The 20,001-nt window shown below is 43.7% G+C and overlaps 1 protein-coding gene across 6 annotated transcripts; it reads right to left on the minus strand.

Annotated features, from left to right (window-relative positions):
* Positions 1 to 681: 681 nt before the first annotated feature.
* LOC146186085 (uncharacterized) lies at positions 682 to 19,760 on the minus strand. Of its 6 annotated transcripts, XM_084607002.1 has the most exons (6): positions 19,632 to 19,760; positions 19,280 to 19,410; positions 14,874 to 15,014; positions 5,120 to 5,196; positions 3,877 to 4,433; positions 682 to 3,104 (listed from the first exon to the last, which is right to left on the minus strand). In XM_084607002.1, the coding sequence occupies exons 5-6, from the start codon at positions 4,394 to 4,396 to the stop codon at positions 1,975 to 1,977; spliced, it is 1,650 nt and encodes a 549-aa protein (XP_084463128.1). In that variant the 5' UTR covers positions 4,397 to 4,433; positions 5,120 to 5,196; positions 14,874 to 15,014; positions 19,280 to 19,410; positions 19,632 to 19,760; the 3' UTR covers positions 682 to 1,974. The 6 variants fall into 6 exon arrangements, with proteins under 6 accessions (XP_084463128.1, XP_084463127.1, XP_084463129.1 ...); XM_084607001.1 differs by lacking the exon at positions 14,874 to 15,014; XM_084607003.1 differs by lacking the exon at positions 14,874 to 15,014 and having other exon boundaries at positions 19,608 to 19,760.
* Positions 19,761 to 20,001: the final 241 nt, after the last annotated feature.

Below are 20,001 nucleotides of genomic sequence, written 5' to 3' on the forward strand. Positions count from 1 at the left end.
GAAGTCCAAAGAACCGTCAATCAAGTTTTGGCCGTCACCAAGTCCCAGAGAACTACGAATGACGCTTAGCGAGAGGGAACAGGGCGAACCCCTGCGACCCTCTGACTGATCGACTCTGAAATAAAGCTTTTCCATCCTTGAAACTCACTAATCACAAATTCTATAATAATGCAGCAGATAGCATCACTATCACATGAATGCAAACAGCTTTACTGACTGGTATGTTTCACCTGAAAACATCAATCTAAACAAACACAAGACAAAAAAGTGAAGTAAACTGTGAACATTCCTTTCCTGAAGCAAAGAAAGAAATGAGAATCTATAAAACTGCCTATAGTATTTTCCTCAGCATAATTATAAAATTCTGGAAAAATTCTTAATCCCAAAGTTATGAAATAATTGCCCAATTGCTCTCTAGCAACAATCAAAGCCATAACCACTATACCACGAAAACTGATGATGATGGTACATCAAGGAAAGCACTAAACACCCTGCATGATAGTGAAGCAGACTGCCAAAGATAAATTTGAAGCTTGTCTGATACATAATACCAGTAAATGTTGATTATAAGTGCTCCTAGATGTAACTTACTGCTACAGTGCTTATGGGCATATCTTGTTCACACAGTTCAACACCCTTAAAGTTACAACAAAAATCTCCAGTCCTCAACAAGTTTGAGAGTCGATATCTTTGTTTATTTCTTCGGAGTTACGAAGTACTTGAAAAAAATTGATGACCACTTTTTTTTTTTTACTTCGCATTCTTTCCACAATAATCTAATGTGCTCATACTGAATGGCTTATCTGTTTGAGGCATGCTAAAACAGTACACCGTGTAAGGCCTTTAACAGCTCACTCAAGACCAACACACATTTGGACACGCAAACATTCACGCTAACACAGGCTCACAAGGACGAAAGTTGACAAGACTGACAAGTGCTGGTTTTCACATAAAGTACCCTGAGTAACATGTATGTTGCGACTGCCTCCACACCTCTACAACTCGCCAAAACTATGGAGCATATTTCGCAATATGGAATTTATAATATAGCTATGCCAATCATGACATAAAACTTGCAAGGATAAGTTGAAGGATGCTTTGCGCAGCAACAAGATTTCAATGCCAGCAAATGATGTTTGCAGCAGCTGTAGCCAAGAAATGAGGTGCACAAATTCAATGCCTGGCGAGCTTTCGTGTTCAGGAGGACAGAAATATCAATGGCAGCATTATTCGATGCTCGGATGGTTGCTCACGCCAGGATAGCTGCTTATGTACTAAGGAACAATATAATATTCAGTTTCCTAAAATTCTCAATGGAAACTGAGCATTATGAGCCGGAAAATATGAAATAATGTTGCCATGTGGTTGAAGACCAAATTTTTTTCAGTCCAGTGATTACTTTTGTGTGTAGTGCATTTACGCTGCACAGGTTATGATAGCACTAAATTGTATCATGCAACTAAGTCAGAATATTACAGGGAATAGTGCACTCTGCCAGCAACGACAGAAACTGGTAAACTCATACTGAACGCCCTTGCGTTAACAGAGTACAGTAAGGTACTGAAGTATATAGTATGGGATAATATAAACATATGAGATGCACTCCCTGAATTACACCAAAGCTTCTATAGGCTGCAAAAACTTAGAATAGACTAGGTGGAAGTGTTTTCTTTTTTGAAACCACAGGTTTACTTTTCAATGATTTTCTATTCTTACTGTGCTCTGCATTTCTTCAACACAAAAAAGAATATGTAAATTTACACAAACACATGCCAATTCCTCTTACAAACTGAAGATTTGAAAACTGAAACTTTAGAAAAAGAAGTGTAGACTTGTAAGCGAGTAATTTAATACACATATATATTGGCTAAATTTCTGGATCAACCTACATTTGGGCCAATTTTACTTGTGTGACTACGGTGTTTCCCTGTTTCGGCAATTCAGCGCAGCGTAGAAGCATGGCAGCTACAGTGCCTAGTCAACGAGTGCCTTCTCGTTGCTGTGCAGCGCCATGTGTGCCTTCAGCGCAGCAAACTGCAGGAAGTGCTGGCCACATGCTGAGCACGAGTACGATGGCTCCCCCATGTGCACCTTGAGGTGGCTCTTGAGTGTCGAGAACTGGGCAAATGCCTGGCCACATACCTCGCACTTGAATGGTTCGGGGCCCAAGTGCAGCTTCATGTGGTTGCGCAGATGCGTCTGTCGCGTGAAGGTCTTTGAGCAGATGCTGCAGCGGAACGGCAGTGCCGCCTCCGGCTGTGGGGACAGCTCCCCGAGGTGAATCTTGGAGTGGGTCTCCAGGTCTGCTGCCTGCGCAAAGGCCTCGCCACACAGACGACAGGCGAAGGTTGCCCCCTGCTCGTGGATCTTGACATGAGTCCGCAGCGTGGAGGCCTGGGCGAAGCCAAGGCCGCAGACGCCGCACGCAAAAGGGCGCTCCCCCGTGTGGATGCGCATGTGCGTCTTGAGCTCGTACGGGCGCGAGAAAGACTTGGCACACAGGGCACAGCGGTGAGGTCGCTCACCTGTGTGGATCTTCATGTGGCCTCGCAGCGTCGAGGCGAGGGTGAAATCCTTACCACAGACGTCGCAAGAGAATGGTCGCTCACCAGTGTGGGTGCGCAGGTGGTTACGCATGGCCGAGGACTGGAAGAAGCCCTGGCCACAAACGTCGCAGACAAAGGGCCTCTCGCCAGTATGGATGCGGAGGTGGCGCTTGAGGTCGTATGAGCGCAGAAACTGCTTCTGGCACACATCACACTTGTGTGGCCGGTCGGAGCTGTGGGTCTTTCGGTGGGCCCGCAAACTGTTGCTTGTGGAATAGGTCTTGCCACACAGCTCACACTCGTGTGGTGGCTCTGAGGGGATGCCGTGCGGCAACTCTTCTGCGTACAGCCGCAGCTCCTCCTCGTGCTCTTTGAGGTGCCCCTGAACTGAGCAAGGCAGCGTGAAGGGCCGGTCGCATATGCGGCACAGGGAACTGTTCTCCAGCTTGTGTGTCAGCTGGTGCTTCTTTAGTGATGCCAAGTACAGAAAGTGGCGGGGGCAGAATGGGCAGCGGTGTGGTCGTCGCTTTCGGTGGAACTTTGTGTACTTCTTTGAACCTTGAAATGGGAGAAAATGACAACAAATGTGGGAAGCGTTGCAGCTAATTACGAACTTACTCTAAGCTAGACGCATAAGCTTAAGGAGTTTCTGCACAAAAATATTCAGAATGTGTTAGGTCTATGTCCGCAGTGCAACTTGCAACACAGCCACTGCAAGGAATGGGCAAAAGCAACAACATCATGATGGCATCTGCCAAATGCAAGACACTGCTCAAGTAGATGCACTTGTGAACAAGCATTTCTTCTAAAACCCAGCAGCTACACTTTTGTCACTCACTTTCTTTGTTTCACAGCAAGCTGCTTGCATGCTTCAGACGACTACGCAGTGTAATGGCTTAGAAAGGATTTGAGCCATTTTTTTAATGACGTATTCGGAGCTGCAGTCAAAGTACTGCAACATGATGGATGGTGTGCACTCAATGCAAACTTGATATGGCGTACATTTTATAACAGCAACAACTTTTTTTCATATTGCTACATTAGGCGGTGCATGCACTGGTATCTGCATAAGGACGGAAGAAGAAGAAGCTCGTGAGTTTTGGTGAAGACGACGTGCGAGCAGTGCCGGTTGGTGCCCGGTTAACGCTGCTATATTTCTGTGTGCTGTGTGCGGAGTCATCTTGGACTAATCTCTTGGCCTTACCTTGCCACGTATCAATATATTTCCAGCTGTAAATTGAATATTGGAAATATAATGCTTTAAACCTGAAGAAAGAACAAAAAGATACTGGGATTCTTTATGGGAATTCACCTGTCCCATGTTACTCACCAATCGCTGCTTGATGATAAGGGCCACTGTGCCGCAAATGAAAGACGCTGTGAATGCTGATGCTCTCAAAGGTAGGGAAGAACCTGCCACAGACATCACACTCATGCTTCTTGGAAGGCAGGTGAGATGTCCGCGCATGCTGGAGGACGTCAGACGCAGAGAGAAAGCCTTTTCCACAATAGTAGCAGTAATGCAGGGTCTCCAAAGAGGACACAACTTCGTGTTGGCAGAGCTCCAAGCGAAAACGAAAGTCACTCTTGCACCTGTCACAGTGAAGTGGAAGCTTCCGTGGATGCTTCCCCATCAGGTGACTTCGCAGAGTCTCAGGAATGGCAAAGCGCTCTCCACACTCAAAGCAGCAATATGGTTTGATGCCAGTGTGTATGAATAGATGACGAAAAAGGATGGCTGCACTTGTGGTGGAATACAAGCACAGGGGACACAGGTAGCTTTCCTCCTGTTCGCCATTGAGCTCATCACTTGGGGATGGTGGAAGCATTGAGGTGCTTAGGTCTTCCATAGCAGGCTAAGGAGGGCTGGAGTGCCTCAGCTTTCTCCTGCATAGCCAGCATGACACAAAAAGAAAAGGAGCAATGAATGCAGTATTTCACAGTGCAGTTAAACTAATTATTCTTAAGGTCAGACATGTCTGGCTGCACGAAAGCACCGATATGCCCTGGTAAGTAACTATAAAAGTAAAAAATATGCAAAAAATTAGCTGCGCGTGCACTAATTATTGCACAACCATTCGCTGCACAAAAATATACACCAGAATGGTTACTGTGCAGCTGCTCATAACTAGCACATTAAGTAAACATTTTTTTTTTTTTTTTTTTTTACGAATTTAATGTACGCATTTACAACAATCGGTAAATTAGTGCACCACTCAAAAGAAGTACACAATTGACAGTGAATTGCAAAAGGTTGTAAACCAATGGTATCAACAGCTCACTGTATCTGCACTCAACGACGCCGGCAGCATAGCGCACGCAGAACGACGCAGAACGGTTACTGTGCGCAACATGTTTTTTCTAGCAGATTGCACACAACCAAATTACACAAATGCGGAGGAAAAACTGACGAGATTGCACCTAGGCGCGCGGCCATCGGCAACCGATACAAATTGGCCGCATGCACACCGAGATTGCCGGTGATCACCAGACCAATCACAGCAGCCAACGCACATGAAATCGATGTGAGCCCGCGAAGAGGGCCAAGCGAGCACAAAGACAACGGTTCTTACCTGACGTGCACGAGAAGAAAATCCGCCAAGTTCGAGTCGGAATAGAGTTTCATCCTATCGTTCGCTTCCACGCGATGCTGAAAAATGCCAAGAATGAGCAAATTCGTGGACGTGATACCAAATTTTAGACGCGCTTTTCTTAAGGTCCGAGATCAAAAAGCAAGAAGTTGCCAGGGCACCAGAGCGATACAGTTTCGTCGCTTTGCTCAAATTCTATCTTATCTTCGGAAACTTAGCGATAAGAAAAGAAAGAAATCAGTTGAAAGGAACAAGCCAAGGTGCCAATACCACACAGAAAGAAATGACGCGCTAGATGCCTGAACCCCCGCTCCCGCTAGGAGTAAAAAAAAAAAAAAAAATTATTGGAAGGGAGACGCAGGAGAAAAGCAAAAGGAAAAGCGCAGCAGAAAAAGGGAAGAAAAAAAGGACGTCGGGAGGCTGACTCACAATTTTTGTTCTTGCTTACCACACGCTGCGCCGTGGTGGCGCTCTTACTGCATCTTTAACATTATTTGCATTTTGCCTAGTATTTAAATAGATGTGTAAACAAAACAGAGTAAAAATTTTACGCTTCAGAGATTCGATAAAATCAACAGCACTTCTAATTCAATCGGCAGCGCGTCTGATCGCCATGACAACTGCTCGCGACGCTCCCTAGCGGTACGCCTGTGTACTGTTCCGAGAGAGAAATCGGGAGAAATCTCCTCATCGTCGAAAACGAAACTGCTCGGGCACGCGAACGTACAGCGATTACAACAATGCTATAGAACTATATGGACTGCAGTGCGCGATGCGCGTCCACACCCACGTAAATAGAGCATATGAATAGTCCACCTACTTTCCTTTATGGAAGCAAAAGCATGAAGCTTGCAGTGCACGATCGCCTTGAAGGAGCAAGCCGGATGGCTGCAGTCAATGCATGTTTCACACGCACGCATTCATTCGTAGTACATTCCATTGGATCCCTAGATTAATCCATACATATGAGCCCGATAGCATGGTAGAACCTCGCTATAATAAAAAGGCTTATTTACCATACGTGCCGACACATGCGCCCCTTCGTACGCCTTTGCGGACGTTTTCTCCTGGAAAGTTGCAGGACTCGCAGTACAGAGTCGCGATGAGTTAATGTGTTTTCTGGATCGAGGCAGCTTGTCTGGCCGCTTTTACGCTATGCAATATTCAACGTTTCTTGTTAGACGGCGTCTAGTAGTCTTTTGCAGGGACCTTCTGATGCTTCTCTCTGGCCCTGGGCCGCCAGACCAACGCTACCATTGGGACCCGCGAGCACCTTGCAACAGTGCATGGTCATCATCAATCCAAATCATCAAGCAAAGTAGAAAAAGAAAAAAGAAAGGTACTCGCGGTGAGGTCGGAACACAAATACAGTGCTAGTTATAATCAGCATTGTAAGGTCCCTATTAAACTGAATAGAATCACTTTAGGACATGTAGGATTCATTGCGTTCTTTACGGGTTCCTGAAAAATACGATTTCGGTATGAAGGAGCACTGAACAAGGGCAAAGGGCATGGGTAAAGGGAGTACGCCTCAGTTCGCAGGTCGAGCCAACGTTTCAACAAGTGGACTTGTCTTCGTCTGGGCAAAGCGATCATTATTGCGGTGTGGCACTGAGACTTTTTGTTGGTGATTGCGGCAATGAGTAATTAAGAGTGCTGGTTCAATCCATGGGGAGCGATGATTAACATTATGGCAGGAAATCTTATGAAACAGAGAAATTCGGATGTGTTTTCGGCTGGTAGCTAGTGGCACGAAATTTAAGGCCGATTTCATTTGGGTAACGCTTGCTGAATGATGGTAGACAAAATAAAACGCGCTGCACTGTTCTGCTAAGATTCCAACATGTGTGCCGTGACGTGTTCAGAATCCCATAAAGATGGAGTATATTTCATTTTGTGGTCGCACATAAATGGTGTATAATAATAATTTCAGTGATGGAACAAGAAAAGAGTTTCTTCAAAAGCAACCCATGTTTTTGTATTGGATGCACCATATTCAGTATGTAATTTCCGGGAAAGTGTGTTAGTAATGTGGATGCAGAGATACCGGCAAGATATGCGATATTAATGGCATTACTGTCAAGAAGGTGAATTGGATATGTTGCATTCGAACGAGAATTCATCATAGACTTGCATTTTTAATGTTTAGTACAATTTTACAAGTATGACACCAAGTTTGTTATTTAGATCGATCTGAAGATAGTGAATATTGGAATCGTTAGTTATTTTATGGTAAAGCACAAAACCATGCATCAGCAAATAAACAAATTATAGGGGTAACAGCAGCAGGTAAGTCATATATATAGATTCCTGAGGTCGTGTCTGACATTACAATTTATAGGGCTGGTATTCTTAATATCCTTTAGGAGCTGAAACAAAAATCTGCTCCTGCTCTGGACGGAATACCGAACTTTGTTCTTAAACCTTGTGCAAACATCATATCTTATTATTTATGCGCACTGTTCACAAAATCTCTGGCTACTTCTTAACTCCCTCAGTAATGGAAAATAGGAAATGCAGCGCCAATTGACAAGAACGGATCGAGAGACAGCGTCTCAAACTACAGACCAATTTTTTTTAACTCGCGTTCCCTGTAAGACACCTGAACATGCTAATTTACACTAATGTTTTTTCCCATCCTGATAATCATTTTTTTTTGTGTGAAACATCAGGTTTGATCAGTCAAGTCTTGCGTAAAACAGCTAATTGAATTTTTTAAAGACAAATTTCGCTCATTTGATAATAATTTTCAACCTCACTGCACTCTTAATTCTACTTGATTGATTTCACTTGATTCACTGCATTCTTAATTGACAAAGTACCTCAAAATATTTTTTCTGGCTGGAAAATTATCTAACTGACCGTTAGAAGAAAGTACTCATAAATGGAGGCGAATCTGCTACCGCTTCTGTGTCATCCAGAGTACCACGGAGTCCTATTCCAGACCCTTTTCTTTTCTAATTTATATCAATGAGATTGGCCCTGTAATAACATCAAAAATCATATTGTATGCTGATGACTGCATTTTACACAGGAAAATTATTATTGATTCAGACAGACTAGCTTTACAGTCTGATATACATAGTATATCCCATTGGTGCCAAAAACTGCCTTATGTCTCTAAACGTTTCCAAATGCTGCTATATCCGTTTCACCAGAAATCGTAACCCCATTCAATCAAATTATCACAATAACAGTCAGCCCCTCACCACACTTATCGCAGCTAAATTCCTAGGCGTCACCTTTCCTTCAGATGTAACATGGAATCGTCATATCCAATATATAATCCAGAAGGCAGGTCGCATTCGTAACTTTATTAAAAGAAATTTCGAGCAAGCTCCACAGAACGCTAAGGAAACCATTTGTAAACTAATTTCCGGCCCATCCTTCGATCAATATGCCCATATTGTGTGGGACCCCTACATACAGCACCTCATTAACAGCTTGGAAGCTTTTCAAAACCGTGCTGCTTGTTTTGTAACTAGTTCTTACCAATTTCTTAGCAACATCTCTGCTATTGAACGCCGAATAAACTGGGTGGACCTCTCATTGCGCCAAAAGCGATTTCGCCTCGTATTTTTGAGGGACGTATACTCTGTAATGAAACACCCTTAGCTATCGTACTCGTACATATCTACAAGCACATAGTTACGTGTCTGACCGGCGAGATCACAGCTGGAGTGAGGAAAATTTGGCCCGCACGTCTGCTTTTAAGGATTCGTTTTTTTCTTTTTTTTTTTTCATGCATTATCAGTAAGTGGCACCGGCTGCGTCCCGAGATCGTTGAAACTGCTAATTGTGCAATATTTTACGATGCGCTTAGTATCTGTAGCTTTTTTCATTTTTCCTCTTGTTTGCACTGATTGATTGCCCGTGTTTGTTGCCTGTGTTTATTGATTTGGTGCAATGATTATTTACCCGTTTTTGTTGCGTGTGTTTATTTGTTACTTTGGTGCAATTAAGTTTTTGTAACGCCCCTTACTGTAATGTCCATCAGAACGCTGTATTTGATGCCTGTATTAATTCAGTTAACGACTTCGGTGCTGTGAAGTGTTCCTTTTGTGTGCGTTTTTTTTCCTCGTCCCCGTACTGCAGTGCTCACCAGGACGAGACGTAGGTACTGTAGTAAATAAAAAATCAGAAATAGCAGGGGCCAGGCACCGATCGTCACCACGCCGATGCCTCCGAGTAGGCGAGAATTGAAAGAACGAGCTCGTTGAATAAGCTTCGTGATTTGAAGAAAGATATGCGATAAATTCATAGTTCGAAGAAAGTAGAGAGAACACGTCATAAGTGGGAATCTATTACTCGACTCTCGTGTGTCTGCATCCAGGGCTCTTCCAACTAAACTATACAGATGGTGGGCATCGTCGCCGTTTGACAACTGCCACCATCGTTATGCCTACCAAGAGTACCCACGAACCGGCCGGACCCTTTACGTCGGCTGCACCACCCCCTCCGGCTGTGGCCACACGACAACGCGACCCGCCGCTGTTCGCTGGTCGTCGCGATGAGGACGTCGATGACTGGCTCGACACCTATGAACGCTGCGGTGCCTACAACCGGTAGGACGATGCTCTGAAATTTCTGAATGTTTCCTTCTGCCTCATTGAGGTCGCCAGAAACTGTTTTATTAATCGCGAACCCCACACCACTAACTGGACCCCATTCAAACAGCAGTTCCGCCAGTACTTCGCCGACCAGGCAGTTCGGACTGAGATCGCGAAGACCAAGCTCGCTTCCCGCCTTCAAATTCCCGACGAGTCATATGCGTCTTACATAGAGACCATGCTTGGCCTTTGCCGGTGTATTAGTCCCACCATGCCGGAACCTGAACGAGTACACCACGTCTTGAAAGGAATCAATTATATGGCTTATAACACCCTAGTTGCCCATAATCTTTCAACTGTTCATTACATTATTACAACCTTCCAACGCCTCGAACAGCTGCAGGATCCTCCCAATTGCAGCACGGCATCACTACTGGCCCGACCTCTGCTGACCTCGATCTGCGGGCACCGATTCCAGCCATCACCCGCGAGGAGCTTCCAGCCCTCAATCCTGTCTGTTGTCGACACGGGTGCGATCATTCTTCTGCACCTTCTAATGACGCCGTTCTCCGCAACACCATTAAGGAAAAGTTAGCAACCATCACCCACCCTATGGCATCCGAACCTCCTGCCACCCGGCCAGCGCCGACCAACGCGCACCTCGCTGCATCCCACCTCATTTGGTTCCCCCGCCCTGACCGGAAGCAACCTACAATCACGTCAACGCAATGGCGACGGCTGAACCTGCACCACCCTATTACGCACCTTGGCGCCCCTCCCGACCAGTTTGCTATTACTGTGGCATTAAAAGACATATATCCCGCTTCTGCCGTTGCCACCTTCAGAACGAGCGCCGTGGTTACGACACTTTAGAAAGTGACATGCCTTCAACTTCATATTATCAACGCCGGTTTATTCCAAGCCCACCTCGACGATCCTTCCCACCTCCAGAGTCCTCGTCTGAGCCTCGTGGGAGCCATATATACCGACGCCGGTCCCCATCTTCATACCGCTGCTGAGTTTCCCCTCTCCGACCCGCGACAACTCTCCCTGTCCGCCATCTGGAAAACTAAGTGTTGCAGTTTCCGGAGGTCAAACTGCACTCTGCGAACTTACTAAAAGTCCTTCTGATCGCCCGTATAATGTGATTTCTGTTTTCGCTGAAGGATTACCGGTCGAAGCTTTGACTGATAACAGGGGCTGCAATTTCTGTCATTTACATTGATCTGTGCTACCGCTTGCTTAAAGTGACGACACCATATGATGGGCCTGAACTCCGTTGAAGCCAATGCGCCTTTGCGCCTTTAAGCGAAGTGCACTGTACGAGTTGTTATCGACGGCGTCCGCCATCATGTGCAGTTTGCTGTGCTCTCACATTGTGCGCATCTGATGATTTTTCGATGGGATTTTTTGTCAACCGCTTCGGCGTTGAATTCTTGTGGCGACCGTGTTATCCATATGAAAGACGGTGATTTTTCATCCGACTTTTCTGAACGACATCATCCCCTCGTTGCCGCCGCTGATACTGTTTTGCCTCCTCAGTGCGAAAAACTACTTACTGTTATTTCTGACCACATCACTGACGGGGACGTACTCATCGCACCATCTTATCGTCATCTTGCACGCGGCATCGCCTTCCCGCCTAGTCTTGTTGTTGTTGTTGTTGTCCAAAAAACTTTTGGCACATACTAACAGAAAGAACTGGGTAGCAAAGAAAATTTTTGAAGTATACTTGCTTTAAAAAAAAAAATGATTTGAGGGGTAGAGGAAAGGAAACCAAAACGGGAAATAAGTGAAATATAAATTGAAAAGTGGTAACACACACGGGAGATTGACGCTGCAATTGTAGAACAAGTGATGCTTAAATACTTAGCAAGGCAAACGATTTGATTCCTGTAAAAAAATTTGCATGGCGGTGAAAACAGACCTGTGACTGTGCCCAAGGATGGTGGCGCCAAATGATAACAATATCGGGCTACTTAAACTGAGGCGAAGCTGTTGCAATGGCATTTCCATCAACTGTCTTCTCAACGTAGTGAAGCGGCGGCAAAACAATAAAAAGTGATCTAATGATTCCTGTTCACCGCAAAATGCGCAGACTGGCGAAAGTGCCAACCAGACCTGTAAACATAGAAATTTAAAGGCGGGATACTGCATCTCAGCCTTGCTAGAGAAGTCTCAAGTTGCCGTGAATGACATAATTTTATATTCCAAGAATAATATAGATGTAGGTAGTCATCAGATTTAATAGAACTTTTCTCCGAAACCTCGCTGCGGTGATGTACGCTGTCGCCGGAAGAATAGATAATACGGGGCCATTGAGGGACTCTTTTGCCAAACAATCAGCATATTCATTTAAAGTCACATTGCTGCGGCCTGGTACCCATACCATATGTACAATTTTCAAATGTCTAGGGATCAGGGAGAGAAAGGTTTTTACTATTGCAGAATCCACTGACGAAGAGAGGGATGAACACAAGGATAGCGAGTCGGAAATTACAGCCACTTTAGAAAAAGAGGAGTCTAATTTCCGTAAAGCGAGTGCCACCGCCAGAAACTCTGCTTCGAAAAGTGGGGTGAAGTCCGGAAGCCGGACAGAAAAAGACCAGTCTAAATGCGGACAATATATACCCACACCCGACTCTTCATTACATTGAGATGCGTCAGTAGCTAACACAAAACTAGCAGAAAGGCTTCTTAAATAATCTTCTAATAATCCGTTTAGAATAACGGATAAGTCTTTAGCGTTATTCGGGAATATGTCGTCAAAAACAATTTCAACAGAAGAACCGCTGGTTTGTATGGGTAGAATAGTAGGAAGGGAAACATTTAATGGGTCCAGCAAATTTTTGACCATAACTACCTGCGGGGTGTGAAATTTAGGCCAATGGACATCGAAAAAGGAGGTCGGTTGACAGCAAAAAATAGACATAGATCGGTGAATAGATAGATAGATTCATATATCCTTAGGTACGTCTGAACAGTTAGAATTTGTAATCTACATATCAAAGGAGGAATCCGGCTTCAAGGTAGAGCACATTGTTGGCAACAAATTTTGGAAGTCCAAGACACAACCGAAGCGCTTCTCGCTCTAAGAAAACAAGCGGTCGATCTTTATAAGCTGCTGAACCAGAAAACAAGACTGAACCGAACTCTAAAATTGAACGCCCATACATAACATAAACCATTAAAAGCACATCTCTCCGCATTCTAGACCGGGGACGACTAATTAGGTGCAACATGCCCACGGCCCGAGCCCCTTTCGTAGCAATATGGTTAATGTGGGGCTGCCATGAAAGATTATCATCATAAGTACTTTAATGATTTAACCTGTGGCATTATTTGCTGCTGATACATTACAGACAGACTTACAGGATCTTTTATACTGAATACAAGGACCGCGCTTTTGTTAGCATTTAATGTGAGACGCAAGCCACACAACCAATTCTCAATAGAGTTTAGGTGCATTTGTAAGCGGGGAGATAAATGGATTGAATATCCGATGCAGTTGCAAGAAACGCAATATCATCTGCATATACGTAAGTGCGAACGTCATGGTTAACTGGAATTGAGCTGAGTAGTATGTTGAAAAGGACTGGTGAGAGGACTGCTCCGTGCGGCACTCCCCTGGCTTGCTTATATCTGCCAGAATGAACGCCATTTAATGCACAGTAAAACTCTCGGTTTTGGAGGAATTCAGATATGCAGGCTACTAAATAATGTGGAAACTGAAGATCTTTTAATTTTTGCAATAGAATGCTATGTTCAAGATTATCATAGCCTTTGGCTATATCTAGCGTTATCAAGGCAGCGTGCATTTTTTGGCGCCGCGCTAAAAAGAACTCTACTCTCGAGGTCAACATGCGCGTTCCAGATGGAACACTTTTCACGAAAACCAATTTGACAAGGGCTGAGGATATTTTATTGATTCATGAAGTCCAAAATGCGTATAAGTATGACTATTTCAACTAATTTTACAATGTTTGATGTTAATGCAATTGGTCTAATATTATCTATGAAAAAGGCACCACCTTTGTTCCTAAGTAAAGGAATTATTTTGCCAAGTTTCCATTCTGGGTGTATCCAAGCATGTTTGATGGAATAATTTACTAGCTCTAATAACGTCCCAGGTGACTCGACAAAAAGAATTTTTAACATTTTTGAAGTTACGTTATCAAGACCGGGAGCAGCGGCTGGTAATCTCATAACTAGAAAGCTCAGAAACGGAAATTTGAGGATCATAATTAACTTGATCCATTGGCATTACAGATATCGAGCATGAAGGAAGTGCGGACGAGAAACGCTTCGCCAGTCCTTTGGCAATTGTTTCAATTGTGTCTATTGCTTCATGGGGAGTCAAAATAAGGGAATGTGGATTCTGTGATTGCGGAATCTTTTTCCGCGAGCGTAAACAAACAAAAAGAGCAGTTAGGTTGCCAGATTTAGAGAGGAAATCAAAATGCCTAACATCATACTCGTCCTTCGCTTTTGCAACTGTACGTTTAAAAGTAGCTGCAATGAACTTATAATCATGCCAGTTTTTCGGGCACTGGTTGTTTAGAAGCTTTTTCCATGTCGCCTTTCATCGTCTGTAATCTCGGGAACAATCAGCATTCCACCAAACAGCTGAAGTATTCCCCTTTGAGCTCCGTGCCAAGATCTCAGACTTCTTACGGCAATCCTCAATCACCGAGCATAAGCGTTTTGATTTTTGTTCATACGTGTTAGTCACTGACTAAAGATTAGAGCGTAACGTTAACTGAAAGTTATTATAGTTAATAAATGACTTCAACTGAGAAGTCGCTGGAGTTACAGGGCGATTAACATAAACGCAATCGGTATGTGGTCACTAGAGGTGCCACAATCAAGTGTCGACCAATTATTAACAAAAAGGCTGGGAGAGCTAAAAGTTAAATCTAACACAGATTGACGTGCTTTCTTATGAAAGTGGCTGAACCCGAATTTCTACAGGAAAAGTTGTGTGTATACCCAATCCCAAAGACGCTTGCCACAACTATGTCTTGCAGCCCCATGACACATGATGCGAATTAAAATCACCAGCAAGAAGAACTGAGTTTCAACATTTAACTAATAGCAGATCTAGAGGTTTTGTATCTTGTACACCGCTAGGAAAATAAGCATTCTTTCATTTGCGCATGTCATGATCTTCTTTCATTTTTACATACCATCGTCATCGTCCCCCGGCGCCGGCTCCGGCAAGCGCCTGGGTTCGTGATCGGAATAAAACGCTAGACAAGGCATCGCTGGCCTTTCTGTCACGACCTTGCCGTCTCGACCTAGCCTTCTTTCACAATATATCCAAGTATCTATAAATAAAAATAAAAATTAACACGTCAATGAACGAAATAAGTGGAATTCATAACGTAATAGTCCGGACATTGCGCAGGGATCACTTAAAGTTAAAACTTCCATACTTGAGAAGCACTGGTAAAGGCTCAGTTGGAATACGCGAATAATATCGTATGGGACCCTCACCAACGCTAAGAGACAATTTTGAACGAATATGGGACCAGGCACATCAAGCATATCTAATCACTGCATTGAAATCAGTCCAAAATCGTGCAGCCCGGTTCATTCGTCATACTTATATGACACCAGTGTTCCAACTTTGAAAGCAAAACCCGGATTGCCACGGCTCTCTTCATCGTCGCACTGCGAGCCTTGCTCTTTTCCATAAGTTTTTTATTCATTTTTCTATCAAGCACTGTGTATCAAAGCCGCAGTGCGCATATCTCATCGCACCAGTCATCCACTTCAAGTTGCGCGCTCACAACTGCACCCTACTACCTTTTATTCTTCGCTCTTTTCTCGAGAAGCTAGATTGGAAAGACCTAAACCTAGTGTATGGTCCTTATCGCATCGTAATTTGCTTTTCAAGAACGTGCACCAAATCGCCTTAATTGTTAAATAATTACCGCTGTTTTTTTCGGATTTCAAGTTTATTCCCACCTCTTATGTAATACTCCCTAAAATGGGAGCCTTTAAGAAATAAAAAGAAATAAACTATAATTATACGGCATTCAAGCTCAAGCTGTACTTCTCATACAATTACATTTATCTCAAAAACAGTACGTACGGATCAATAACTTTAAATGTACGTTCCGTAAACCGTGGTGTCCCTTAGGGCTGTATCCTTTGTCCTTACATTAATGATATATCTACTATTGACACACTTCTACCCACTTTATAATCTACGCAGATGATATATTTCTATGTATCGGGTGAACCTTGTAATCATCTAAACGTATAAGGTAATGTTATGCTTAAGAGTCTAGAAGGGTGGTCAGATGCAAATTCACTCGCAGTGGATGCAGCTAAAACAAAGGTTGTGCCTTTCCGTCCTAAAAGCAAAACGTGTAATACAGAAATAGTTTTTTATTATAGATCACAAGTTAGTTAAAGTTAGGTTCTGGAGTTTAACGTTCTAAAGTGACTCACGCTATGAGAGACGCTATAGTGAAGGCCTCCGGTCATTTCGACCACCTGGGTTTCTTTAACGTGCACTGGCATCGCACAGCACACGAGCGCCTTGCTTTTCGACTGAAACAGTGCAATCATTTAAATCACTCGGTGCCTACTTTCAAGATGCCCTGCAATTGCATCATGCTTCAAGGAATCAAATGTTGTAAGTTTTGTTTAGCGACAAAGAAATATCTTACAAAAAGTAACACTTTCTCTATAAAATGCTTTATTTTTATTCCACACTAGTGTGGGTAACAAAGACACCAGCATAACTTACACAAAATAACCGTTCTTTAGGAAATATTGCATATATTGTCCAGAACTTAGCAAGTAGGCATACCACGAAGGATTTGATAACTGACTTCAATATTGTATAGCTATGCCCACATGCATTTAGCCTGTTGCGCTCATAAAATCTAGCAAAAAACGAAATGTCGACACTATCTCTAATCTAGCTATGTTGCAGTTATCTGATTCGCCCTACCCTCGTCGTAATATACTAAAGTGCTCTTTACAAGAACAAATTATGGCCGTCAAAAAGTTAATTAGAAACTGCTAGTTCAGCTTAATAGTTTAATTTTTAAATGGACGTAATCTATCCCGAGATTACTGTATGCCACCTCCATTTACATGGGTTACTTATTGTTCGCATGGGAGAATGACTTTTTTTACACCACGTTGTTGTGATTTTTACTTTTTTTACATGCTTGGCTGCCTCATATGTTATGTACTGCATTTTTTTTGCATTGGTTCTTCAACCTTTCATTGGTCATGCTGTATTCAATCTTGCCACCTGTCGCTGCCAAATGTAGCAAGGCAAAAACTTCATCAAACGGACTGACTGCTGTTTTTTTTTTTTTTTCACCTTCTCCATCAACTTCTGTTGTTATGGCAGCAGTGGTAGTACTAATAAAAAATATACAATGGACGATATATAGCTGTAGGTGCACACGTACCGGCAGGTTACCAGTATGCCCCAAGAGAAAGTGTGTGCAAACTATCTCATACCTGTACTGACCAGAACGCACATTCTAAGAAAAAAGTTCAACTGCGCGAGCAATAGAAATGAAAATTATAGGTATGGCTTTAGGAGCCCAAAAGCGGGCAGATTGGATCAAAGAAAAAACGCAAGTTGCAGTTGAAATTTTGGCTTTGGCACGAGTAACTTATCAAAGCTATCTCACACAGAGCTGTGTCGTATTTAGGAGTGTCCTTCAAATTCTTCTTCAGAAAGTCTGTGTACTATAAAAAATACCTCTTCGAACCAGATCTCGAATGCTTCCGCTGGACTTTGTCCTGAGGGAAGCTTTACAGTCTAAAACAATTTGAAGGCGACTGTTTGAGGTCTGATGCACTCGAAATGCATACTATACAGTGCAATACCACACGAAGACTAATTGAAACACAGCGGCTTGCCTAACCGCTATGCTCATTTGTCTTGCACCAGCATTCGTTTATGCAATTCGACCTAAACGATGACGAACTCTCACTTCGCGCAGAAGCAAATTAGTCGTTGTATGGCATACAAACAATTTTTTTCCGTCTAATCCGTGCCGTAGGGCTCCGTATAGCTCTGTGGTAAGCCTAGAAAATTTAGTACGTGAAGACAAGAGCTCTTCCCTCTGCAGAGTGATTTCGAAGTCCAAGGCGAGCTGTACAACACGAGTCGGAAGCAATCTTAATGCTGTGTATTTTATAACAATATCCGCAAATATCTTGCACTTGCATACAGTTCAGAGCAATGTGTAATGCTAGGCAAAAAACAAAACAAAACAAAACAAAAAAAACCTGCCATATTTCGCCAACTTCTTGGTAATTTCTGAAGGCATATATACGCAAATCGGAGGAAATGAGAATGCGGAGGCAATGAAAAACAATTCTGAGATAAAAGTTAAAGTAAAAAATAATTAGGGCTAAATCAAGAAGCAGAAAATGGCTCTGCTTCTTGATTTAGCCAGCGCAAAAAGGATTAAAGAATGAAAAGTGCGCGAACTTTTACTAAACGAAAACATTCATCACCAACCTGTGCGACATGCAGTACAATCATATGTAGGCTTTTATGATGAGTTGTAAATTTTACGTTATAAGGTGATGATTGCGCAGCGAACGCTGTTTACTTTTCCTGGACCATGGTTTCCAATATTAGAGGTGCTGTCTCAGATGTGCGAGCATCCTACTTCATGCTTAGGCCTGAAAGCTGTCCTTGTTAATCTAAAATGTTGCCAAAACTTCCCTAAGTTACTTGAAACAATTTCAAATCGTTTCTCTGCCTATGCGCGCCAAGTCGGGGAACATGAACGCACCCCGAAGGGAGCCAGTGGCGTGCCCTTCAGAAAACCTCTGTGTCGTTTCTTCACATTTATATGCCCTCATGCATCCCAACTGTGCAGGGTGGCAGACCAATACCGCATTAACCTTCATGCCTCTCCTACTCTCCATTTCACCGGGCCCCCGCCACGGTGGCGCAGTGGTTAGGGTGCTCGACTGCTGTTCCCAAGGATGCGGGAAGGAATCTCGGCCGCAGCGACCGCTTTTGAATGGAGGCAAAAAGCAAGGAGCCCGTGTGTTTCGCGATGTCAGCGCACCTTTAAAAAAAAAAAAAAATCGGGTGGTCGAATTTTTCGGAGCCCTGCGCTACGGCGTCTCTCATAGCCTGAGCCGCTTAGGGACGTTAAACCCCACAAACCAAGCCAAATAATTTCATCGGCCGATTTTAGTTCCCATGAGTAAAACTTCGACCCCAGCATTACCGGAAAAACAAGTCTTTAAAATTCAAATCATAATAGAGCAGTCCCCGAGCAACATTTCAGCGCTTCCTTCTCTGCTTTTTAGAACATTCGACATTGTCGGGACATGTTTTTCACGTGTAGATCGACCATAGATTCGCGACCGTCCCTCAGTGACACACGATTTCGTGTTGCCTATCATTGCCTGCATCGACAGCTCTGCAAATGGTATAACAATGGCCTGGAATAAAGTGGGTCGTTACGGCACTTTTGTTTGAGAATTCAGCATATAATCCACGTTATTAATAATATCATTGGGGAGTGCAGAACTCGTTGATTCAGCAGCGGGAGTTGGAGAACCGAAATTTTGAGATCGCACTCACCGTTATTTCTCCAGCGCTGAAGCTGTGGGAAGGATTCGTCCGAGTTACCATTGATGAAGTGACACCGACAAAATCTGACTTCGAAGACAAGCGGGTAGATGTACTACTTGCACAGGCAGGAGGTAATTCGTCTGTAATAAAATCGATCTTCTGATATAGGTGACGACCAGGCGACCAGCTAGCACGAACGCGATTTTGTCAGAACAGAAATTTCTGTTAAGCTGTAATTCGCAGAAATTCTACGGCCTCAGCTTGCAGGGTACCACTTCTACGCGGGAGGCAACAAACATTTCGTTAGACCGCTCATTTGGGGGTAGTTCTTAACGACCTTACGAATAATTAAGGAAATTACCGCCGAACACTGGCGAAAGTGCGAAGCCATGCTGCTGCCTTGTCCTTGCTGTCCGGTAGGCTTTGTCTCGCCAAAGCCCTAACGCTAGCCGGGAAGAGTGGGCCAGCCTTATCTTCACTGTCAAATCGAACGTGCTGCAAATAAAGCAATAACTACATTTTCTTTTTTTTTTTTTTTTTTTTAGGTGGCGGACAGTGGTGTGATATCTTGATCTTAGGCTCTCGCCCTAACCCGTCCCACTGCTTGTTTTTTTTTTTTTTTCAGGCCGACGCATGCGAGTATTGAGTCACTTGTTCATCGGAATCAAAGACTGCGTAATAGTGCGGTGCTCATGCGCTCTTCCGCGAGGCGTCCAAAAAGCTGGAAAGAC

The sequence above is a fragment of the Amblyomma maculatum genome, chromosome 6 (assembly GCF_055883805.1).
Source record: "Amblyomma maculatum isolate TAMU_Amacu chromosome 6, ASM5588380v1, whole genome shotgun sequence".
NCBI classification, from domain to species: Eukaryota; Metazoa; Arthropoda; class Arachnida; order Ixodida; family Ixodidae; genus Amblyomma; species Amblyomma maculatum.

Bases quoted from the DNA above. Each gene is read 5' to 3' on its own strand.
- LOC146186085 (XM_084607004.1), bottom strand. From the start codon at position 4,396: ATGGAAGACCTAAGCACCTCAATGCTTCCACCATCCCCAAGTGATGAG. The intron at 3,105-3,876 runs GTGAGTAACATG...TCCCATTTCAAG, and splicing joins TTATCATCAAGCAGCGATTG to GTTCAAAGAAGTACACAAAG.